General features: G+C 46.0%; 1 protein-coding gene across 8 annotated transcripts in view; it reads left to right on the top strand.

Annotated features, from left to right (window-relative positions):
* The window catches only part of TERB1 (telomere repeat binding bouquet formation protein 1), a 1,077,176-nt gene that overhangs the window by 439,967 nt on the left and 611,469 nt on the right, over positions 1-25,740 (top strand). For all 8 annotated transcript variants that reach the window (XM_078669239.1, XM_078669238.1, XM_078669242.1 and 5 more), the window contains one exon: positions 8,897-9,028. In XM_078669239.1, the coding sequence (XP_078525365.1) occupies positions 8,897-9,028 (132 nt within the window). The remainder of the gene's footprint in view (positions 1-8,896; positions 9,029-25,740) is intronic.

A 25,740-nucleotide genomic window follows, 5' to 3' on the forward strand; every position in this document is an offset into this window, starting at 1 on the left:
GCGACGGAGGCTAGTGCTGCGTTTGCAACAATCGTTTGCAAAGCTGATTACATTTTACAGTTAAAGCCTCCCTCTACCTCTCTGCCCTCCAATGCCTTGTTGGATCTGCTCCAACAGGGCAACACGGATGTCGAGCTCTTGCTACCTTTTGGTGAGTCGTTGTCGACATTCTTCTATGGACCTGGGCGAGGCCCTCCTCAGGGGACCTGGTGGAACGTACTATTGCACATCGTCACCGCCCGGCTCCAGATGACCCAGTCTGTTTGTCCATACACCCTAGGGCTCAAGGGCTAGTTGTGCAGACAGCCTCAGTTTTGCGGCCTTTGTCCTCTCCTCCGATGCTTCCACCCACTAGGGAATCTCGATGGTTGGAGACATGTGGTCTGCAAATGTTTGTGTCCATGAGCTTGGCCCTCCGGTCCTTGAACACGTCCTGCATGTCTGCACGGGCTCCTTTTGCCTTTTGGAACTTGGTTGAGTGCATTGGGTCGATGGCTGATCCCTCTCCCTTCCCCAACCGGAGCACACAGTGGTGACGGATGCGGGCGATCGAACTTGCACTGAAGGCATTCCTTCCCTCTGTCAAGGGGAGAGTAGTGCAGGTGTTCAGGGACAACACCACCGCTATGTGGTACTGCAACAAACAGGGCGGGGTGAGGTCGTGGACCAAATGTCAGGAGGATATGGGCATCTGGACATGGCTGGAACAGCAGGGCATTTTCCCTGGTGGTTCAACACCAGGCAGGTTCACTGAACGCAAGGGCAGACAAACTCAGCCGCAGGTGCATGATGGATCACGAATGGTGTCTTCACTCGGATGTGGCGCTATGTCTCTTTCAACAGTGGGGAGAGTCTTGGTTAGATCGATTCGCCACCGAAAAGAACGCAGAATGTCAGCAGTTCTGCACGTTGGAAATTCCAAGGCGGCACTCGCTAGGCGACGCTTTTCTTCGTAAGTGGAGTTGCGGTCTGTTGTACGTCTTTCCGTCTATACCACTTCTGCCCAGAGTGCTGAAGAAGATCAGGCACGACCGGGCCCAAGTCATTTATGTGGTTCCGGACTGGGCTCGAAGAGTGTGGTATCCCGAGCTACTCAGTATGACCATCCATCCCCCGATCCGACTGCCTCTTTGGTAGGATCTTCTGTCACAGCAGAAGGGGACGGTCCTCCACCCGAACCTGTCAAGCCTCCACCTCTTTGCGTGGAGATTGAGCGATGGCAGATGATTCCATTTGACTTGCCTCCTGAAGTCTGTGATGTCATTCTGGCAGCCAGGTGTCCCTCCATTAAGTTGGTATACGCATGCAAATTTGTGGCATGTTGCACAGCAAAACCTGTGGATCCCCTTTCTGTACCTCTTTCAGAAGTTCTTCTGCTCCTTCTTTCTTTGGCCCAGCAGGGCTCTGCTCTGGGCACTATCAAGGGCTATTTTTCTGCTATTTCGGTCTTCTCAGGCTCCCTGATCAGTCCTCTCTTTTCAAGTCACCTGTAGTCCTCTCTTTTCAAGTCCCCTGTTGTAAATAGATTTCTTAAAGGCATTACTCATCTTTTCCCTCCTATTCCTTTTGTAATGCCACAGGCGGACTTGAATCTCGTTCTTACATATTTAATGTGCGCTCCCTTTGAGCCTCTTCACAACTGTCCTCTTCGTCTACTGCCTTTGAAGACTTCTTTCCTGGTTGCCATCTCCTCTGCCAGGAAAGTGAGTGAGCTCCAGGCTCTTTCTTGTAAACCTCCTTTTCTATCAGTCCATCCGGACAAGGTTGTGCGCAGAACATGCCCATCCTTTCTGCCAAAGGTTGTCACTACCTTTCACATCGGGCAGACCATCACTTTGTCCACCTTCTTTCCGCCTCCGCATCCTTCTAGAGAGGAAGAGAAGCTCCATCGTCGGGACCCAAAACGTGCGCTCTCATTTCACTTGAACCACACACAACAGCTCCGGGTGGATGACCAGCTCTTTGTTGGCTACGTTGGCGCCAAGAAAGGTCGGGCTGTCCACAAGCAGACTATCTCCTGATGGGTCGTCTTGTTTATTAAAGCCTGTTATTCTCTGGCTAAAAAGGAAGCTCTGTTGGGTCTGCGCGCCCATTCTATCAGGGCGACATCAGCCACTACAGCATTGGGATGTGGTGCGCCCCTGCAAGACATCTGTCAGGCAGCTACGTGGGCCTCGCTGCACACTTTTACTAAGCGCTATTGCCTGGACAGCCAAGTCCGGAGAGACAGCTTCTTTGGCCGTTCTGTTCTCTGAGACTTCCTGGTGTGATCTTGGTTCACAGACCCACTACCGGGGTTGGTATTGCTGGGGTATCTATTTTAACGTAAGGAATCTATCACTATGTGTTTCTTTCAGATGAACAAGTTACTTACCTTTGGTAACGATATTTCTGTAAGAAACATTAGTAGTGATAGATTCCTTACCACCCCACCCATCCTCCCCGTTCTGCAACCTGATTTCTAGGGTTAAGGTCATCCCTTTCAGGGCCCTAGTTTCAAGGCACCAGTGGTCAGTATCATGCATGGCTCTGCGTTTCTGGCGCGGAAAGTGGTGTACGCCAACGACGGACGCGGAGCCGCACGACGCCACCTTCCGACGTGCAGGGATTTTGCTGACAAAAACTTTACGGATCCAGTCTGACGCCTGGGAGTAATTCTAAGGTAAGGAATCTATCACTACTAATGTTTCCTACAGATATATCGTTACCGGAGGTAAGTAACTTGTTTTTCTAACTTGCCACAGGAAGTGTCTTCCTGGGTGGTGTGAATACGATGATCCAGGAATTTTTCTCCTGGATGGTGCAGGTCCTTACTGACGATCCGACAAGCTTCTCTTAGGATTGTTATCTATCTCCTATCTGGAGAGTTTTACTATAATTCATGCTATAGACTTATAGCGATATGTTTATCGCTTCTTCACGCTCCACCTGTTGATGTAGGACTTCTCCGGACAAGCCCACAAGGGTAGCATAGCTCTCTTCGGAGTTTAAATGTTCGTGATTTAAGGTTGTTCTGTAGTTCCCTCCTGCCTATAGGATGCAGACCCCTCCGGAATATTGTTGGGAGTGCACCACGTCAGGTTCGCCCTAGCGTGTTCATGTATACTCCTTTTCTTGCCTTTGCTGTCTTTTCTAGCATTTCACTGTGTTTCCGGCATTTTGCCTATGTTGGCCGTCTCACCACAAGCCAGTGTCTGTCTCTTGTGACTTGTTGTTCTGTTCCACTTCAGAGACAGTTTATTTTCCTAATCCAGTTCTAGCACGGTATATTACCACACACTGGGCACGTTTACAGGCAGTCTACTCTTTGGTGCTAGTAATTGCTTCTGTCTTTTGTCTTCCCTCAGGTCTCAGATCCTGTCTGGTTTCTTCCCTGTCGGCAGTTGGTTCCATGCCAGACGCGCTGTTCATTGTCTTGGGCCTCACTTTTCATATGCACTTCCCAAGCATTGTAGCCACAGATTCCTTAGCACCCGCCTATCCTCCCCGCTCTGCGAGGACCTTTTCAGGCTGGGTTCTTACCCACTAGTCTTTTCTGATCTTGTCCAGGTCAGGATATCTTCTTCTGTTTTACCTGTTGCTTCTCCACCAATTCTCGCAAATAGGTGGTGAGCTCACATATACATGCACGCTCTGGCACCCTGGTTTCTTTTACAGTCTGGAGGTTGGTCATGTCCTTCTCCCTTTCCTCTTCCCCTTTATCCATTGGTTTGGGGTCTATTTGACTCTGATACAGTCAATTGATCATGTTTAGTGTGTGTGGTTGCACATTCTCTGTTTTTGCAGAAATGGTGTCACTTGCCATAACTTCATGTTGCTAAAGTCTTGTTATTGATTCCCATGATATTCAAGTGGTGGCAGACTGCTTGTCGTTTTCTGTAACATTCATTTGCTGTTTTGCTTTCTGGAGGGTATCGTTCTTTGTTTATGCAAGACTATTTCTATGAGGCTAGTACTCTGCTCTCGCCCTTCAGTCACTAACCTTATGTAGTGATTTTCTCTACAATGTAGAGTGATGTTTCTCTTCATTTTATTATTTATTGTCAGTGTTGTCTTAAACAATGTTTAACCCTTTTTTGGCACACTGTTCCCACACAGTGGATCCGCGTTGTGGCACGGAAAAGTTTCACAGTAGAAAACTGACATCAGCGCAGCGGGAGGGACTTGTATGGCTCCACAGACGTCACATCCGTGGAGGACGTCAGAGCAGAGCCGTGCGACACCATCCCCCGGCGCGCAGCGGTACTGCTGATAAATCTCTGTATCTAGACTTGCGCCTGGACGATATTCTAAGTTAAGGAATCTGGGGCCAGACTGTGTCTCTACCAGATACACCATTACCAAAGGTAAGTAACTTATTCATTAATGAATATACTTGCTTGGAAAATTCAGTCATTTTAGGTTTTTTAATTTGCAACCTTCATAGCAGTGTAATCTTTTATATATTCATTCCAGATGGCAGAAGGTAATTCATAGATAGAAGTCAGATTTCGTTGTTTGGCGGGTCCTTCTACACTTGGCTGTTTTTTATGTCAAGGATCACTATTGTATTTTTGATTAGCATCTGCAGATAAGTGGAGAATAGGTCATTCAGAAGTCCGAATCAGTTGATTCAGTGTATGATCTCACTGCAGCCTCTTCTTTGTTCTGTCAGCAAAAAGTCGAGCTCCTATTTTTTCAGAACTTGCACCCTCCAACTCTGATTCAGAATCAGTCTCTGTTCCTTAATTTGAATCACTTTGATACATCAGACATGGAGAAGAAACCCTTTTGGGATTTCTTTGACTCTAGAATCTCCCCTTAGTTCTTTACCCTCCGGGTTTTTTCCTGATAATTTATTTGGGATTTCATATTGAATGTTGTCGCCACTAAATTATCATTACTACTTCGGTTATAGGCCAAGTTTAAAAAAATGTAGTTGTTGGCTAAGTTGGACATTGTTCCTGCGCATGAGGTAATTTCTGCTAGCGAGGGAAGGATACAATTTGCTGAATCTGGATGAGCAGCTACTAAAGATAACAATTTCTCTAGATTACCAGGATGTCAGACGTAGATTCAGTAATTGTTTGAGGGGGCGCACCTTTACTTTGCAGCACCATTACCTGATTACCTTGGGCTTATAAAGATAATCCAAATATCATCTCCTGTGGCACGTTCCGCCTTGATTATCTAACACACTCGAGTTCATCTGCCTGGCTAATCATAAGAGCTGTGAGCACTCCCTCTGCATCTGGGACGTCTTCTTGATGTTTTGAGCACAGAGACTGGCAGGCGTCATCTTGAGCGATAGGAATTACAGCGCTAGGCCAAGCTACATTTATACCTCCCAACAATGCCACTGCCAAAGACCCACTCTGTGCGACTCCAAAGAGAAAGTCCATCAAGATGTGTCTTCCTGAAGAGCTCCATAGTTAATGCAAGCTGCGGGTCAGGGGATGAGCCGGAGAAGCTCACTGCCTTTATGACAGCCTGATAGCATGCCTCACTCATCTTTGCTGTCTCCTTTTGGCAATGTGGCCCATCTATCTTGCAGAGTGCCAAGAATTTATTTGAGCAGCAGAATAGAAACCAACTGGTGGATGGCTGGACCGGTCAATTCAAATAACTCCATCGCAGAGGGCACTTGCCGCCCACAAAAGCCAAAACATAGGCTAGCTTGGCTAGATTTTTTGTTTAAGGCATTTTAATCAGCTTTAAGGCCAGGGTCCATTAAAAAATGTTTCAGGAGATGGGTGACACTGAGCCTCATTCCAGGGTTGCATATACCAGAGTCAGTATGCTGCGATCTTGTCTCCTTGTGCCTGGAAAACTCAAGTATCTGTAGTTCCTATTTTTCCCAAGCACCATAATTGAAATGCTATTTTATATTAAACTTGTTGCATGTGTGTGGTTTATTTGTGACACAAATATTTATAATTTCTTTCAGCCTTTTTTAATGCAATCAGTGGGATCACAAAATTGTGTTCTTTGTAGTGGCTGAACTTCAAGAAGCATTTTACAAACTAATGGAGCTACTTAGGATCCTTTGCGACATGAATAAAGGAAGACAGACTTGAACTGATTTGAGGATTATATTTTGGATTTATGCTTCTATGGCTTGCCAATATTTACTTTGATGTATCTAGGATTAAGGATGCAAGTAAGAGAGCACCACAGGCACTGACACTTATTGTGTGGTTCAAACAATAAGGAAGAAACCACAAATTCTGAAGTAAAAGATTCATTTAAAGAATGATGTGGACTCTGCGCTTTTAACCCAGTAAATTTGTGGGCCTACATGGAAAAAAGGTCCACCACAAATAGCCTTGCAAAAGACTTACGTGCAATGTCTGAAGAGATCATACAAGGTTATATAAATGGATCCGATAGTGAGGATGCATAGATGCATCTACGCACAAGACACAGAATTTTAAATTTGCCTTTGGCATGACTTCTCTTTAAATTGAGTTTTTGCAGTAAATGTAAGGTTGTTGAATAGTATCAAATTCAAGTAGTATGATGCACAGCCTGATTTTTTTTAAAAATTGAAAGCGCTGAGCATCTACTGCCCACCTCTCCAAATTGCATGACATTTATAGATTCATTTGTGGATCGCTTCATATGAGTGTACTTGTGACAGAAACTGAAATGTAGACTGAAATGTGCACATAATATTGCACAAAGAATGCGAAAGGCCCTTCTAAAGAGATACAAGAAATGTAAACTTTCCAGGCCATGAGCCTAGTCTTTTGTGAATCCTCACTTAGCAGTGCCAAACTTGAGAATGAGCCTATACTTCAGAAGTAGGACAGCAGAACATGCTAGGTACAACCTGGGCTGAATACGAAAAGAGGATGACAACATTCTGTATGCCGTTTCCAGGAAACTTGGGCACCAAAGGATCTAATCTGAATGGGTTTTTGGAAGTAAGCTTACAGGCTAATCGCTCAAGAAAGGAACGTTCATCAGGGTGTCTTTCAAATTAAAATGTAAGCTAGAGCAACCTGGGCAGCGTACTTAACCCCTAATGTTTTACTTGTGAGGGTTTGTACCATTGTCCTAGAAGTTGATGTGATTGATATTGTGAATGTTTAAATCCCACCTGGCTGGTCGCTCAAGGTTCAGACTGTTTCGGGGAACTTTGTTGCATGCACTGAACTGATCAGGGAGGAAATCGCCAGCGGACAGTTATCTGAGGAAGGTAAAAGCGTAAACACCTGATATTGATCTGTGGTGATTTCAACACTCAACCATCTCATCTCCTCATCAATAGGGAGGTTTTGATAGAAGATTATTGTTTAAACGTCCCTGAAGCAACCATGAGTCTTCTTAAATCAACCAAGAAGAGTGAAGTATTTTCTGAATTCTTGATTAATCACCAGCTGCGCTTGATCAGTTGTTGTACAGCTTCTGATTGCACTGCCAAAACAAAGTATGATAATGGTAGAAGATCATCATTAATAGTTTACATTATTACTAATATGGAATGTTGGGAATGCGTACACGATTTGGTTGTGATCAGAAGAGTTGAGAGCAACCACGACCCTGTGGTTTTATATAGAAAGTAGAACCTCATGTGGTGTGTCTTCGCTGTTAACCATAGTAAGGTGAGTTACTGCCATGATATTGTTCCAGCTAATACTAGGAAGAGTTTAAGGTGAAACAAAGAATAATACCAGCATGAACCCTCCATCTTCGATGGTTTAATGACAAAATATGGATCAATAATTTTGAACACCCCAGCCAACAATAGTGATAACATCTTACTGGCATACAAAATCAAGAACTAAAGTCTTTGTAGTCAAAACCGACCAGAGTTAAGGTTGTAGGCTGTACTGGTAAAAGACCAAATAGCTGGTTTGCCACCAAATGCTTTCCTGCTAAGAGAGTTGTTTCTCAAGCTCTGATACAACGTCATTATAACCCACAGAGTGAGACTTTTTTTCAAAGAAGTAGGCGAGAGTATAAATGCCTCCCAAACTCTGAGAAATTGATTCACCAAAAAGTGTTCTCTGGCTAGAACAGAGAGAGACCTCACTCGATAAAATACTAAGAGGTTCTGGGAACTTGTCACATGCGTGTAGAAGGGGGTTGTAAACACATTAGAGTACCGTATTTGCCCAGTTTCCTGGGTAAAGCACTTCAGTACTTTTTATAGTGCTGAGCCCAATGGCCCCTCTGATGCAGTTAGCGGGGGATGATTATTATAAGGATAGTTCTGCAATCAACATCTTAGTATCATTTATTTATTTATTTAAGAAGGGCGATTGTGGCAGCCCCTCAACCTACCGCCCAATTTCCTTCCTGGATGGAGCAGATAAAATTCTTGGGAAAGTCCTACTAAACAGGCAGCAAATGCAGCATAGCTATGCTTTCATACGCATGTACCGCTTGCAGGGAGCTGATTTGTAGTTGTTGATCCTATAATTACTATTGTGAAAGAGCCTTAGGTCTACAACTTACATTTTGATTGCATCTTTTAGGTTTTATGGTCCTTTGCATTTTGTAGTGATGGATTAATACATTGTTTAACTGTTGTAAAGCTGAAAGCTGAAACAATAAATGTGATTGATTGGGAAAAGGATGACAGAAAAATTAAAATGACATCCCCTCTGACTGTGGTTTTTAATCGTTTTTTTTGTACGATTCCATAGTAAGTATAGCTATTTGTCAACAAGGACACGTTTAGCCAAGAGGAGGCACCTCTAGCAGTAATAGCCTGAAAAAGGAACGAAGAATCAGGGTAATCAAAATTACCGGTAAATAACCCAAGCACTCTGCTAAGTCTTCAATATTGCGCAGAAGTGAACCTAATGGACCCTTCATTATATCTGCTTGAACATTTCATTGACTTAAACATGATGGAGCATTTGTTTATCAATTCATTAACCATACTAACCCACTCCATTTCTTTCAGCTGCAGTTGGTATTGTTTTATCAAAATATCACATTGTATCAAGTCTCATGAAATTATTACTTCATGAAAGTATGAGTACCGGAGACAAATTTAGCATAATACTTACTTTGGGACATTGCACAGATGACTGCGGTATGTATGCTACTTGTTTTATTAATACACATTTGTTTTGTATCGTTATAAGCATATTTTCTATTCATTATATATACTTCCTCTGTAAGGAGACAATAGTAAATGTTACAGGTACTAATCAATAAAACACTCTTAGTTATTTATCTTTTGTTTGGCTCTGCCTCATTACCAATTTGTGGGAAGTTGCAGCACCACCAGGATTGTAGTGGCATTACGTCTCAATTTGTGAAAGGGGTGAGAGTCCTCTGAAAGGAGTTGGATCGAGTAAAAAGGCAGAGGAAAAAGGAGGTGTTATGGGGAGAGAGTGCAATGGATTGATAGACTACAGAGAGAGCAGACGAGGGAGTGAAATTCATGATATAGACAGGGCTCTCCAAAGTCGGTCCTGGAGGGCTGGATCCTTGCCAGATTGTTAGCATATCCTCATTTAGATAAATGTAGTTATCTTAAAAATCTGGCATGGATCTGGCCATTCAGGACCGACTTTGGAGAACCCTGGTATAGATTGATAGGAAAGAGAGGTATTTGGAGAGTGTAAGTGAGATCGATAATGAAACATAAAGGAGAGAGAATTAAGAAAAGAGATATTGAGCTCTAATATGGGTAAGCGTTTGTGTAACGAGTAATCACTGTCATCAGCTTAATAGAAATTACAGACTTATTGGTCATGGTATCTAAACTCCCTGTCAATCTCCAGTATTGGTTTGATGCATACATAAGAGCAAATCGAGGTTTAGGTAATGGTATGCAGTGTAAAGGCGCTGTTGGGCTGTGCGAGGCATTGGCAGTATGGAGCAGTGTGAGTTGGTACTCGTATGCATTTTGAGGAGCCTGTAGGATTCATGAGGAGCTGTAACAGAAGTACAATACCCTTGATAGAAGACCCTTCATATATCACAGCTGGGTTCATGTTAGGCACTTTGGGTCACCCATTCTGCTAGGACATAATTCATGGTTGATTTATAGGACTACCTTCATGGTAGGCATGGTGAGCAATAATGGTAGGGGAGGAAGTCGCCTACCTATGCTCCCACATTTAAGTAAGTTTTGGCACAACCCTTCGAAATCCCTTCATAATAAAACATAACAACTGACTGTTACTTAGTAGACACAACATTTCTGATACCCCGAACCTGTAACAGATGTGGGATATCTTTTTCTTTCCTGGTGCTTTGGACTGCTTGGCGACAGTGCTTAAGCTTGACTTCGGCAGAAATGGCAGAACACCAATGGCAAAAGAGGAAACAGCTTCCCATTTGAGACTTGGCGGAGCCACCGCCAATCCAAAAGATAAAAACCAGACAGCTGGGAACCTTCTACCAATCGTGTGACAGGACTGCCCACAAGGCAGCATGCGAGACACCCTTTTTATAATCTCTTCCCAATTTAAACGGTTTCCTTTAGCTCCCCGACAGATGCTGGAATCCTGACTGCATTACTGGTGCACCTCCTACTTTGAGGATTCAGTCTAAGGAATACCCAGGAAAAGTCACTATAGACTGGAAGTTGAAACACCAAGGAAAAGACCAGAGAGACTGTTCTCTTTTTTGACATTTTTTTTATTTCTTTTCATTGGGAGAACTTATCGAAAGGAGAACCTAAGATTATAACTTTTCCGTTCTGATTTCATGACTTTTTATTAGGAAGATGACCCTAGATTTCAAATTGCCCCTTTATGAAGAAAAGAAAGAAGGGAAGGTGTGGGCGCGCTGTACCCCTTGAATTTTACACCTCTAAAGCATGCCCAACAGTTTGGGATGATCGGGGATGGTGTGAGCTCTACAGCGGAATTTAGAAAAACCACGCAGGTTCATAACATAATATGAAAGGCTCGGAAAAGGGTAATGTAAGGCAGATTTTGTGAGTAACATAGAATTTTGTTGCCATAAACGCCTTCAATTCAGAATTATAGATGTTAGTGACAAAATCAGAGAAATGCTAAGTCCCAAATATGCAAGAAAATATGTAAGAAATTATAAAGATCTGGCTCACCCACACATTTGAGGGCTTATATAGGAAATTTCTCCGTAGAGGAGTATGACATCTGCAATGTCATTGTGGTGTGAGCAAAGAAATATATTTTTCAGAAATCAGAAAACAGATTTTAAAATCATCATACAGCCCTACCACCTAAGCTCTAACCTACTACATGAACATTGATTCAGCCCTTCTGACCTAAAGTCATCAGTAGGTATCAGAATAAACAAATTACATAAACAACAGTGAACCCTTGTGAATGAATGTAATATAGTTAGGAAGCGGAAGATACTTGAAAACATTACAATATTGAGCCTGTGCTAGATTGCTTTCTAAGAGAACAGTGTCACTGAGAAATAAATCCACTTCTTATTGGACTGTGTGCAGTAAAAATATAAACAAAGTATTAATATGATGTAGCATCCATTTTGCAAACAAGATAGCTTTGAGGTTTAACTGCGGCATAGTTAGAATAAGCCAGGAAAACACACTTTAATAGGTTATAACAAAATAGTTTCAGTTTCGGTATCATATTAACATATACATGTAAAATCAGGTGTAAATTAATATTCTGCCCAAACAGTGCACGGTCTTGATTAATACACAAACTTACCTTCAAAGGATATTACGAATTTGTCGATGAACCACAGGAGACTCCCATATTTATTATTATCGATGGACTCTGATAAATATCGTTTACATTGAAAACAATTACTGCATATTTCATTTCGGTCACAAAATCCAACTCTGAAAAAAGTGGACACTGAAAGGCATTGTGTGAATCTTACATCGATGACTGGGGCAGTAAAAGAGCTGGCACTATTGTGTAGTTTGAGAAGCCAGCACTAAGAATAGTGGGCCGCATTAAGCACTAGCACAGGCAGAAAATAGAGAATGCCCTGATGGCCACTGTGTGACATTGTCACTAGTGGGCAGCTGGAAGAAGTGGAACTGATTGGCCATGATGGGCAAGTGCTCGGGGACAATGTGAGAAGTCCACACTTGTAGTATTTAGGCTTCAGTGCTCTCAAGCAGCAAATTTACTCCTAATGTTTTTCAATGTAGTATTTTCATTGATAGTCTGTGCAGGAATCAAGCCTAGATGTAATTAACACATTGATTACGGTTTTCTTAGTGGATTATGGAAGCATCCAACAGATTTTCCTTAACCATTTAAGAATGGTGAAACAAGTCGCTGCGACTTTGACTGTTTGGGGAGGCATGCTGAGTTAGTCATCAATCATGATGCCCAGATTTCGAACTTAGGGGGAGGGGGACGGAAGATCACCCATTTCACATGGCCAATGCAGGGGGTTCCAGAGATCTTTGTTTTTTCCTAACACCAATATCTCCGTTTTTTCTCCATGAGGAAATGTTGCTGCATCCAAGATGCTATGTTGTTCAAACCGATTTTAAGGATAGAAGGAGTGTTAGTGTTGTGTAAGGAAAGGGAGAAAATGATTTGAGAATCATCGGCGTAAGAGAAAAGGGACAAACCAGAGTTTTCTGCTACCTCGGCCAGTGGTCTTACATACAGGTTGAACAGCAGAGGGCTGAGGATGGATCCCTGTGGCACCCCATGGGCAAAAGAGTGGATTTCAGAGCAGGCTATTTGTGAAAAGACTTGAAAAGTACGATTTGAAAGGAAGGCAGTAAGCCAACTTAAAACAAGTCCGTCAGTGCCCTATGATCTTAATGTGTTTATCAGTAGAGTATGGGACATCGTATCAAAAGCGGCGCTTAGATCAAGTAGAATAAGCGCAAAGGTGTCCCCATTGTCCAGGTTATGACGTATGTTTTCAGTGACCCCAAGTAAGGTGGTTTCGGTGGAAAATCCAGCTTTGAAGCCTGATTGGGATGGGTGAAGAAGTCCATGTATTGATACATACTGCGAAAGATGCGAGTGAATATGTCTTTCAAGAATCTTTGAGAAGACGGGAAGTAGAGATATAGGGCGGTAATTGCTGGACATATCAGGGTCAGTATTAGCTTTTTTAAGAAGAGAATGGATCATAGCATGCTTCCATGTTGGTGGAATGATAGCGTCTTGCAGTGATGTGTTGAGGAGATCTGCTTTCACAGAAAGTGAGGGGGAACTCAATTGCTTTAGTATTGAAACAGGTAAAGGATCATTTGGTGATCCAGATTTAATATTATTTAGGAGTTTTGTTAGGCTTTCTTTAGTAAGTAGAGGCCAGGTTTTTAGAGAAGGGCCGAAGAAAGCCGGTGTTTCTGCTTGATTGAGGAGAGGGTTTGTGTTATCGAGAGGGAGTTGAGGCGAGGGAACTGCGGGGGGATTTTTTGCCTGTTTCAGTACAATGTCTTGATATATTGTATCCACTTTTTGAACAAAAAACGAGGCCAGGGCATCACATTTGGGCTTGGTTAGTGCAGGAGGTTGTGCTTGAGTTTTGGAACCAGCAAGTTCCTTGACAGTGTTGAAAAGTGTCTTGGAGCAATTATCGGCACTTACAATGGTAGTGGAAACATATTATGCACGAGCTAATTTGCAGAGTTTATGGTCGTTTTTAAAAGCATTTTTATAGATAGACTTAGATAAGGAAGTGTAGTTCTTTCTCCATTTTCTCTCCAATGATTTACAGTTAGTTTTTTCACTTTTCAGTGATTCGTTGAACCATGGAGCAGGTGGTCGATGGTTGTGCATTTATTTGCTAGTGAGGGGTAGACATGTATTAATGGCATCCGCTATTCAGTTTTGCACTGAGACTGATAGCTGGTTTACTTGTTGCGAGGAACAAGGTATATTAAAGTCCAGAACCCTATTTAAGGAGGTAATATCAAGCTTTTTCCAATTTCTACATTGTGAGACTGATGGACTGGAAAAAAATGAAAAGTGTGGTGGAAGTGTTAGGTAAAATTTAATAAGGAAATGATCGGACCAACTTATTGGGAGGGCCTGAGAGCAGAAGAGCCCTGTAAGGTTGGAAAAAATGGGGTCGAGAAAATGCCCAGCTGCATGAGTAGGACCCGAATTTAGTAAGGGAATATTCAACGCAGCCAGATCAGAAATAAGATTTAAGCTGTTTTTACAGGCTTTATTTACAAGGTGGAGATTAAAATCACCTAAAAGTGAAAAATTGTCTGTTTTCGTAACTAAAGGAAGCGATGATATTTGTGAGATTTGAGATCCAAGCTAAAGAAAGGGATGGTGGGCGATAGATGAGTGCACCAGAAAAGGTGAATTTGGGGGAGCAAGACAACTTAAGGAGAGCGGCCTCACAATTTGGGAGGGGGAGATCATCAAAAACACATTTGAAGTCTTTCATAAAGATAATTGCAATTCCACCACCGGTTTTTAAATTACGATCTTTTCTCACAATGGCATAATTTTCCGGTAATGCTGTAGCAATATCTGGACCTGCGCTATCATGGAGCCATGTCTTGGTGAGAAAAATCGCATCCGGTTTGTCATTAGATAATGAATCAAAGATATCTGATTTATGTTTGGGTAAGGAGCGGCAATTTATACTGATGAAGAGGAAAGGTTTGTCTTGGGAAGGTGATGTGTTAGGGCTGGGTATTGGCTTTTCCGTCTTAAATTCAAGATTGGACAGAGAGCGGTACCCACAGTTGGCACAAAATTTGTGGTTTTCTGTAGAATGTGCTCTGAAACAATTTGGACTGAAGGGTGTACGAATAGCCATTAATTGTTCAGAGATATATTTGAGTCTAACAGGTTGTGCCATGATACTGAAATCCAGAGTAGAGATAGGCTCTGGGCAGGCTCTGGACGGGCGACTAGGGTTTTTGGCCCTAGGCCTGGGCCAGGTGCGGACGGGTGCAAACGGGCTTGCCTTTGGCGCGTCCGCTGCGCGTCGGGGCCAGCATCCTAATTTATGCAGTATCAGTAGCTAGACTGCTAACCGCAAAACCCGAAATGGAGTCCGCCCACACTTCCGGTTTCGCGTCGTGTTTCCCTCCACACAAACGGAAGAATCCGCTACTGCCGGATTGTAAGGTGCGCAGTGCACGTAATGGAGTGATTTTCTTTTATTTTTAAAGCTGTGAAAGTTAAAAACACATTCAAATTGTAATTACAGTAGGCTTACTGGAACGAAATGGCACCCAAAGAAAGAAGAGGAGGATCCCTTTACCAGGTGCTTCGTACGTGAGATTTTGGGAGACTGTGCCTGTCCCTCTAACCATACTTTATTGCCGGTTGCTTTTTAGTACATTTAGCAGCTAAATATAGTGAAACATTACACCCACTGGTAGTTAAAACCATTATAATGCAAATATATGTTAACATATGCAGGTATTTATGGAAAATTCCACCTGTTTTTAAATTCCCATGCTGTCTATCTGTTCAACTGTTGTCCTGGAAAGCTGGAAGACAGCATGGAGAGTCACCCACATGAAGCACAATTTTCCGTATTTATGCGCTTTTAAAAATAAATACAGACAGCAAACATATTGTTTCTGTCTGTGTTTATCTATAAAATTCAGTAAAAACGAAAAACTGAGGGCCTTAATTATTATGGAATAAATATGTAGTCTATATTTGGTAAAAAGTCACCTATCAGCCAGGAAAAAGAGACATACCTCAATTTTAGCCATACTACTAGCATATTGGGGGCGGCCAGAATGAATACACAGAATCGTAGGGCAGCAAATTACACACAAGAAGGTAAGATAACAAACACTGCTTCATCTCATATAATCCATCCAGTAAAGAAGTCTTCTCACATTTATCACAGGCACACTTAACTAGCCTGTCAAATAAACTAGACTTTCTGACAGGAAACTCTGTTATGGAAACTCATTCGATCATACAAGGGACTAATACAACAATTGGGAGACAAATACAAATTCAGTATTAGTCTCAAGTCCCAAGTCTCAAGTCTCAAATGATTTTTCAGTAGGAATAGGGATTAAAGCAGGCACATGCTTCAAAACATTGCTGGAAGAAGAAGCAATGGCAAACCCAATAGGTCTCTCCTGTGCAAGCTATTGGAATTGCCATGTTTTGTGCATTGCTGTACACCAGCGTGGCTGCTGTTCAGCATGGGTAAAAGTTAGTAGTGTGGAGTGTCATAGGGCGGGGTGGCGTACAATGGTTGAGTGTTGTTAAGTGGAGTGTCCACGGAATGGAGCGTAGAGGAGTGTAGTGGAGTGTTGTAGAGTAGGGTGGAGTGTCGTAGAGTGGAGTGTCGTGGAGCGGAGTGTTGTAGAGTGGAGTGCCGTGGAGTAGAAAAGACTGGTGTGGAATGGAATGGTGTGGAGTGATGTAGAGGTGTGTAAAGCAGAGGGGCACAGAGTGAAATGGCATAGAGTTTCATAGAGTGCGGTGGCGTAGAGTGGATTAGTGTGTCGTAGAGAAGCGTGAAGTGGAGTAAAGTGGCATGGAGTAGCATAAAGGGAGTTGCGTAGAGTGGCTTAAAGTGGAGTGGCATAAAGTGGAAGGGTGTGTAGTGCCCTGGCATGGAGTAGAGTGTTGTGGAGTAGAGTGTTGTAGAGTGGAGTGTCTTAGTGTGCAATGATGTAGAATAGAGTGGAGTAAATTATTGTAGAGTGGTGTGGAGTTGCATGGGGTGTAGAGCAAAGGAGCAAAGAGTAGAGTGGAATGAAGTGTTGTAGAGTGGAGGGCATGGAGTGGAATGTCATATAGTGTAGTATTGTGCAGTGGAGTATCGTAGAGTGGAGTGTCATGGAGTGGTACAGAGTGGATTGGAGTACAGTAAAGTATCATAGAGTCAAGTAAAGTGTCATTGAGCGTTGTAGAGTGGACTGGAGTAGAGTGGCTTAGAGTAGAGTGGAGTGGTTAGAGTGTAGTGGATTGGAGTGCCGGGGAGAGTCTCATAGACTGGCATAGAGTAGAAGTATGTTGAGTGGAATAAAGTGTCTTAGTATGGAGGGGTGTAGAGAGTCATAGAGTGGAATTGAACGTGATAGAGTGGAACAGAGTGGAACAGAGTGGCATAGAGTGGATGTCATCTAATGGAGTGTCTTAGAGTGGTTTAGTGTCATAGATTGGAGGGACACAGAGAGTCGTGGAGTGTCGTACAGTGGAGGGGCATAAAGTGGAAGGGCGTAGAGTGAAGGGAAGTGGCATAGAGTGTTGTAGAGTGGAGTGGATTGTAGAGTTGTAGAGTTATAGAGTGGAGTGGGGTAGAGTAGAGGGGAGTGGCCTTGAGTTGAGTGGAATAAAGTATTTTGGAGTGGAGTGGTGTAGAGTGGAGTGCTGTTGAGTTAAGTGGCATAGAGTGGAGTAAAGTGGAGTGGAGTATTGTAGAGTGGAGTAACATGGTGTGGAGTGTAGTAGAGTGGCCTAGAGTGTAGTGGCATGGATTGGAGTAGAGTTTTGTGGAGTGGCGTAGAGTGGAGTGTCTTAGAGTGGATTAGAGTGGACTTGAGTGACATTTTAGTGGAGTGTCCTAGAGTAGAGTGTTGTAGAGTGGAGTGGCATGGAGAGGAATGTTGTAAAGTGGAGGGGCGTAGGGTGGAGTGACGTAGAGCTGAGTGTTGTAGAGTGGAGGGGCGTAGAGTGTTGTGTCGTGGAGTGGCATAGAGTGGAGTGGCGTAAAATGTCATGGAGTGGAATGTTGTAGGGTGGAGGGGCATAGAGTGGAGTGGTGTAGAGTGAAATATTCATGGTGTGGTAATACACTTCTATTACAGTCATATTCTCAATTATAATGACTTATATTTGCACAGACATACAGTTTTACTGCTATAACTATACACCGCACAAACAATGATGTGTGAAAGTGGCATCACCTAGTGTATTAATTTGTTTCAACTGTATTAAAATATTTGTATCTAATAGAGACGTCTAGCCACAGGTTCCTTACCTAGAATTATCCCCAGGCAGCATACTGGATCCAGAAATTTTTTGTGAGCACCACCCCAGCGCACCAGCAGGTGGCATTGTCAGCACCATGTGGCATCGTTGGTGATGTGCGCTGTGTCTTGACCTCACACCAGCGTACTGACGTCAGTTAATTTCTTTCCATATCAGTCAGAGCAGATCTGGAAAAGAGCTACCCCAGTCACTTTTTGACTGACCTTTTTTTACCCTTTTGTCGGAGAGTTTTGAGACATTGTCTCCTGGTGTGACAGGGAGGTCCACGAATAAGGCTGGTTTCAAGCTCTGTGGTAGCTATTACCGACAGATGTTAGTGACGGACTCACACCTCATCTGCTTCGGATGTATTGAGCATGACCACAACACCATGACCATTGTCAATTGTCACACCATGCACCCTAAGGCCTTGAGGGAGCGCTGGCAGCCAGATGTCAGGCCACCACCTCCCCGGCAGCTGCAGCCCCCAAACCTCTTTGGTTTGCCCTCCAACCATCATGGGCAACCAGTGGGAGGCAGGATAAGCCATCAACGGAACCACCGGAGGTCGATAACATCCAACCGTTGGGTTCTCCAGATTGTCTGAAGGGCTACTCCCTCCTCTTCATAACCATCCCTTCACCCATGCCACCCATTTCCGAAAGGCTGACAGAGAACCATCTTTTCTTACTCCACCAGGAAGTGGCAGCTCTCTTGGCCAAGGAAACCATAAAGAGGGTGCCGATGTCAGAACTAAGTTGTGGTTGTTATTTCTACTAATGTCTGCTGCCTAAGAAGGACAGAGTCCTTTGTCTTATCCTAGACCTGCGCCTTCTCAATTTCTTCCTCAAAAAGAAGATATTCACAATGCTCACACTTGCTCATGTTCTGTCTGCCCATGTCCCGGGAGAATGGCATTGGACTTGCTGCATGCATACTACCACATTCCCATCCTGCCTACCCACAGGCGTTAATTGCAGTTCACGGTGGGCCACAAGCTTATTCAGTTTGCTGTGCCCACGTTTGACCATACCAGTGCACTTTTTGACTGACCTTTTTTGACCCTTTTGTTAAAGAGTTTTGAGACATTGTCTCCTGGTGTTCACCAAGGTGATTGTGGTGGTTGCAGCTCATCTGCCAAGATCAGAGATGCCAGTCTTCCCCTATCTCGACAACTGGCTATTGAAGGTGGGCTCACTCTAACCCCCTCGCCTTGGTCCTGGGGTCCCAGAGAGACCCCAGCAGGGCAAAAAAGCTTTTTTTTTTATTCACAAAGAAATTTGCGAAGATCATCGTGAATTACAAAAAAATGTGTGGTCTCCCGTTCTTGCTTTTAATATTGCCCCCCACGTGGAAAATGTCCCGTGGGCATATGTAGTTCTAATTATTAAGGAAGGAAGTGCACGGGCCCCCCTCCTAGAGCTTATTTATACCTTGGGGACCACCACTTTCCTGGGGATCATGTTTATATTACTGTAAGGGGTCTGCGTGGATCCCCCGTTTACCGGGTTCCACCACCTTCCCAGGACGTCAAATTTAAAAATAGATAAGGGGCAGCATGGACCTTCCCTTAAATTAAAAACTAGATAGGGGGCCCTGCAAACCCCTCCCATCCCCAGGGACCACCTCCTCACCGGGGCCTAATACTTTTTGAAAATGTAGGAGAGGGGCTGTGGGGCCCCACTCCCAAGCCATAGACAGCCACAGGGCCACCACCTCCCTGGGGCCATCCTGTGCACAAGAATGGAGTGGGGCTTCGCGGCTCCTCCTGGAGCCATATATGGCACCACCACTCGAGAGGGCTGACTCCTGCTATGTCCCAGGGTTCCCACCCCTGGACATAGCTGTTTGCTTGTGCTTATTTATTTATTTATTTATTATAGAGTTTTGTATGGCGCGAACAAGACCCTTGGGTATCAGAGCGCTTAACATAGAAAGTGAATTGGGGATTTAACATATACGCTAACAATACTACAAAAAACAAGCATAAATGAGGTAGATGATATATGTTACTCACACATGTGCAATTTGCATTAAGAGGTAAGTTAGACTTAACTTATATCGGAAGCCCTATATACAAACAAAAATGAGGTAGAGGATTAAATAGTTTTGGATGTGAGATACAGTCATAAGTTCACATTGGCATGGGGTAACGGTAAGGATACAGCTTAGTCTTATATGAGGCGTCAATCTGGTGACCTCAAATTAGCCTTCCTACTAGTTATGTCGAGTCTTCCCCTTCTGATGACATAAATGTTCAGTGTTTGGACAGCAATGGATCATAACAGTGATCAATAGGCTTTCCTATGTAAGGAATCTACTCATCAAAAGGCTCTTCACTTCCCGCTTAAATGTTACAATATTTTGAATCTTCCTGATGTTAGGGGGGAGTGCTTGGCTGGAGCTGTGACAGCTGCTGCCAAGCAAAAGCAAACACCCCGCTCAGTCATCACAAATGCATACATTGACTGCATCTTTTAGAGAAGCTCTATTAGCCCTGGCTGCTATGGCAGTTGTTCCAAACTTGTTCTGAAGGAAAGAGCGCAAAGGTATTATCTGATAGAGACTACTAGCCGCAGATTCCTTAACGTAGAATTATCCCCAGGCGTAAGACAAATTTTCTTTGCCATAGCATCTCTTCGCGCCGGGGGGTGAGGGGGTACCACGTGACTCTGCCCTGACGTCGTCCGCAGGCGTCACGTCAGCAAGGTCAGATAAGCCCCACCCAGGCACGCCAACGCCAGTTTTTTCTCTTTTCCGCAGCAACGTGGATCCGGATCATGTCCAGGCCTGTTTTCAGGCCTTCTTTTTCACGCTTTGGGTTGAGGATCTGAAAGAGACACGTTAGTGATAGATTCCTTACCTTAGAATATCCCCAGGCGTCAGACTGGATCCGGAAAGTTTTTGCTTCGCAGTACCCCTGCACGTCAGTAGTTGGTGTCTTGCGGCTCCGCGTCTGTCACTGGCGTCGTCAGCCCCGAGGTGACATCACGGAGAGTACTTAGGGTCCACCAGTGCTCGCTGACGTCAGTTCTTTCTTTTTCCGCGCCGAAAGTGCAGATCCGGATTGAGCACGTACTTAAGTCATTTTTTGACTACTTTTTTAGACTTTTTGTCTCCCTCCCTTGTCTCCTTGTGCACGTAGGGATGCCCGGCTTTAAGTGTTGTCGGTCGTGCCTCCGTAATATGTCGGTGGCGGACCCCCACGATGTCTGTCTCTACCGCCTGGAAACCGACCAGGACTCCCGAGACTGTTGAGACTGTCGAGCCATGGCCCGAAGGCCTTGCGGGAGCGGCGGCGGGCGTTGCTAGAGGTCCGGCACTCCTCTCACTGCCGCTCTGGGTCTAGGGGCCGTTTGCAGGACCGTTCGTGGGACTGGAGACGTCGCTCTTCGGGCTCTAAGTCTTCACCTTCAGATTCTGGTAAGCGATGCCATAAAAAGAAGTCGAAGAAGCGTGTTCGCTCTACGACGTCCCCCTGTCGCTCCTCGGAGGCGGACTAGGGGGACAGGGGCTCTGCCCCTGCGGCTCCTCCGGAGCCTGGGAGTCCCGCGGCCTACCCGCCATACCCGGGTCCGTCGGCGACTCCGAACAGATGCAAGAGTTTCTTGCTGCCATGGACTGCCTTTTCAGGCATCTGGCTACCCCCGGCGCGCCTGCGGGCCCCGCGGTACTGTGTCCAGATCCTGTTGGCCCGGCGGTACCACCTCTGGCACTGGCCTTGGAGCCACTGGATCCAGCGCCCTCAGCTCCGGCCCCGGTGCCACAAGGTGCAGCGCCGCTGGCTCTGGCCCCGGCGCTGCCCTTGACTCCGGCCCCAGCTCCGCCACAGGCGCCACACTGGGTGCCGTTTATCCCACCCCTGCCCCGGTTCTCTGACCATTTTGTTCTGGCCTGGGATCCTCATTGGGATGTGGCTCCGGCTCGGCCCCGGCCAGCGCCGTTCCCGGCGCCGCTTGCCCCCTCCCCGGTCCGGCCCTGCCGCCGCAGCCAGCTCCTTTTACCCCGGAGCCGGACGAGGACTGGGACGGCTCCGAGGACCCCCTTGCTCGGCAGTTTGACTCCGAGCAGGATTGGGTGGATGACCCTCAAGATGCTTGATGTGTCTTCTGACCAGGGGTTTGCCTCCCCTCCGCCTACTAAGGAGGAAGGCGCTTCCTACACTATGGTGCTGCGTCGGGCCGCGGAGGCTCTCCATCTCGACCTCCCTACGGTGTCCCTTAAGACCAACCTCCTTACGGAGGTGCTCAAGACGGCGTCTATGTCGTCGGAGCCGCTGCTCCCTTTCAATGAGGCCCTTACCAAAGTCCTCTTGGGCACTTGGTTGCGGCCGGCCTCTGGGGCACCGATGGATAAGAAGGTCCCTTGGCGTCATCGACCGGCGCCTGGTGATCCCGCCTTCTTGACCACTGACCGGTATACAACGTTTACAACGCAACTTTTACAATGCACTACCATTACAACAAAACTTTTACAACGCAACATCCATTAAAACGCATACATTTACAACGCAGTCATTACAACGCATGACACTACAACGCACACCACTACAACGCATACCATTACAACGCAGTCATTACAACGCATACCATTACAACGCAAAACTTACCATCCAATACTTACCCTACTGTTGCACCCCCTGAGTTAGAATAGTAATTTTAACCCCTACACTATCCAATATTCTCCCTACTGTTGCACCCCCTGGAGTTAGAATAGTAATTTTAACCCCTACGCTATCCAACACTTACCTTATTTGCAATGTAATGTAATACGTTGTAATGGTATGCGTTGTAAATGTAGTATGCGTTGTAGTGGAATGCGTTGTAAAGGTATTTTTTTAGAATTCGTTGTAATGGTATGCGTTGTAAAAGTGTGCGTTGTAATGGATGTTGCGTTCTAAAAAATGTGTTGTAAAGGTATGCGTTGTAAAAGTGTGCGTTGTATCGTCATACTTCCCCACTGACCCCACGCCGGAGAGCCTGGTCATTCAAGCCTCCACATCGCAGAGTGCCTTTCCCACGGCACCGCCGGATAAGGACTCTAAGAAGCCTGACCAATATGGCAAGAGGTTGTTTTCCTCAGCCAGCTTGGGGTTGCGGTCTGTTAATACAGCCTGCTTATTGGGCCGTTACTCCCACGCAGTGTGGGATTTGGTAGCAGAGGTCCTGCCTCAGTGCTCTGAGGAGGTCCAGGCTGTCCTTTCCCGAGCGATTGAGGAGGACAAGGATGTGGCGAAGTTTGCCATCAGGTGTGGTTTGAACACCGCTGATTCGTTCCGCAGGGCGATTTCCACGACTGTGGCATTGCGGCGCCACGCCTGGTTGAGTTCCACTGGGTTCTCACCCGATGTCCAGAGCTTGCTCATGGACATGCCCTTTGATGGCTCCCGCCTCTTTGGTGATAAGGGTGACAATACCCTGAGGCGCTTTAAAGACTCTTGTGCTAAGGCCAAGTCTTTGGGTCTTTCCTCGAAAAACCCTGCCACGCTGGAGTTTCGTTCCTTTCGTGGCCAGGGCAGGGGTACCCAGGCGCACTCTTCCAGCAAACCTGTGCAGAACCAACCTCAGCGAGGCCGCGGACGTGGGTACCGCATGGGCGGGTCTGGTAACCAGCGTGTGGGTCAGTCCACTTCCACCCCCACTGCTTCTGCCTCTAAACCTTCCTAATCCGAGCTTCAGGGAGCACCCCACGCCAGTGGGTGGCAGAGTTCGCCTCTACCACTGGCACGAGATCACATCGGACAAGTGAGTGCAGCAGATAATCGGACATGGTTATGCGCTCCCCTTTCTGTCCTCCCCTCCTACCATGCCGCCCCGGCACCACCGCCTGTCGGGCGATCATTTGACTCTTCTCCGCAGGAAGTCTCGACCCTCCTGGCAAAGGGAGCCATCAAGCGCATTCCGAGGCCTGCATCCCATCATGGACCTTCGGGACGTCAATCGGTTCCTCCAGAAGGAGAAGTTCAAGATGCTCACTTTGGCTCTGGTCTTGGCTGCCCTCGACCTTGGAGACTGGATGGTAGTGTTGGACTTGCAGGACGCATATTTTCACATCCCCGTCCTGCCGGCCCACCGACGTTACCTGCGGTTCATGGTAGGCCTGGAGCATTTTCAGGTTACCGTTCTCCCCTTCGGCCTTACCTGCGCCCCTCGGGTGTTCACCTAAGTGATGGCGGTGGTCGCAGCTCATCTGCACGGGTCAGGGGTATCAGTCTTCCCCTACCTAGATGACTGGTTGTTGATGGCGGGCTCGTCCCAGGCAGTCGTCACCCACCTTCAGACTATGGCCGACCTCCTGCACTTGCTGGGGTTCTCCATCAACATGCCAAAGTCGCACCTGAGTCCCTCTCAGAAGATCCCCTTCATTGGAGCGGTTCTAGATTGGACGCAGTTTCAGGTCTATCCTTCCGAGCAGCGAGTCCGGGATATTCAGGCTATGATTCCGATCTTTCAGCCTCTATCCCGGGTTGACCCTCCAGCTCCTGGGTCTGATGGCCTCCTGCATCCTGCTAGTGCAACATGCATATGCAGGCTCTGCAATGGGACCTGAAGTTACAGTTGGCGCAGCATCAGGGCAATCTGTCCGATCATGTCCAGATCTCAGAGGGCACTGCACGACACTTACAGTGGTGGCTCACGAATCGCGATTGGGTCAATGGCAGATCCCTCTCCCTTCCCCAACCAGAGCACACAGTGGTGACGGATGAGTCCCTCCTGGGATGGGGAGGCCACTTGGGAGAGGCGGAGATCCAAGGCCTCTGTTCTCGGGCTAAGTCCCTAGCTCCATATCAACCTTTTGGAGCTGCGGTCGATCCGACTTGTACTGAAGGCATTCCTTCCCTCTGTCCAGGGAAGTGTAGTGCAGGTGTTCACGGACAATACCACCGCCATGTGGTACTGCAACAAACAGGGCGGGGTGGGGTCGTGGACCCTATGTCAGGAAGCTCTGCGCCTCTTAACATGGCTGGAACATCAAGGCATTACCTTGTTGGTTCAACACCTGGCAGGTTCTCTGAACGCCAGGGCAGACAAACTCAGCTCCTGGTGCATGATGGATCACGAATGGCGTCTGAACTTGGACGTGGCGCATGGTCTCTTTCTGCAGTGCGGAGAGCCTTGGTTAGATCTATTCGCCACGAAGAGAACATGCAATGTCATCAGTTCTGCGCGTTACAATTTCCAAGGCGGCACTCGCTCGGAGCCGCTTTTCGTCTCGAGTGAAGTTGCGGTCGACTACGATTTTCCGCCTATACCACTTCTGCCCAGAGTGCTGAAGAAGATCAGGTGCGACCGAGCCCAAGTTATTCTTGTAGCTTCAGACTGGGCTCGAAGAGTATGGTATTCCGAGCTACTCAGTATGAGCATCGATCCCCCGATCCGTCTGCCTCTTCGGGAGGATCTTCTGTCCCAGCAGCAAGGGGCGGTCCTCCACCCGAACCTGTCCAGCCTACACCTCCATGCATGGAGATTGAGCAGCGACAGTTGACGGCTTTCGACCTTCCTCCTGAAATCTGTAAGTCATTCTGGAAGCCAGGTGTCCCTCCCCTAAAACGATATACGCCTGCCAATGGAACATATTTGTGGAGTGGTTCACAGCAAAGGCTGTGGATCCCTTCTCAGCCCCTCTTTCTGAGGTCCTTCTGTTTCTCCTCTCTTTGGCTCAGCAGGGGTCTGCTCTGGGTCCTATCAAAGGCTATCTCTCTGCCATTTCTGCTTTCCTGAGGCTTCCTGATCAGCCTTCTCTTTTTAAGTCCCCGGTTGTTAACCGCTTCCTCAAAGGCCTTACAAACAAGTTTCCTCCTGTGCCTTTCATAATGCCTCAATGGGACTTAAATCTTGTCTCGACTTTTCTGATGTGTGCTCCCTTTGAGCCTTTTCATAACTGTCCTTTACGTCTTCTTATTCTAAAGACCGCTTTCCTGGTTGCTATCACC

The sequence above is a fragment of the Lissotriton helveticus genome, chromosome 12, assembly GCF_964261635.1.
Source record: "Lissotriton helveticus chromosome 12, aLisHel1.1, whole genome shotgun sequence".
Classification (NCBI taxonomy): Eukaryota; Metazoa; Chordata; class Amphibia; order Caudata; family Salamandridae; genus Lissotriton; species Lissotriton helveticus.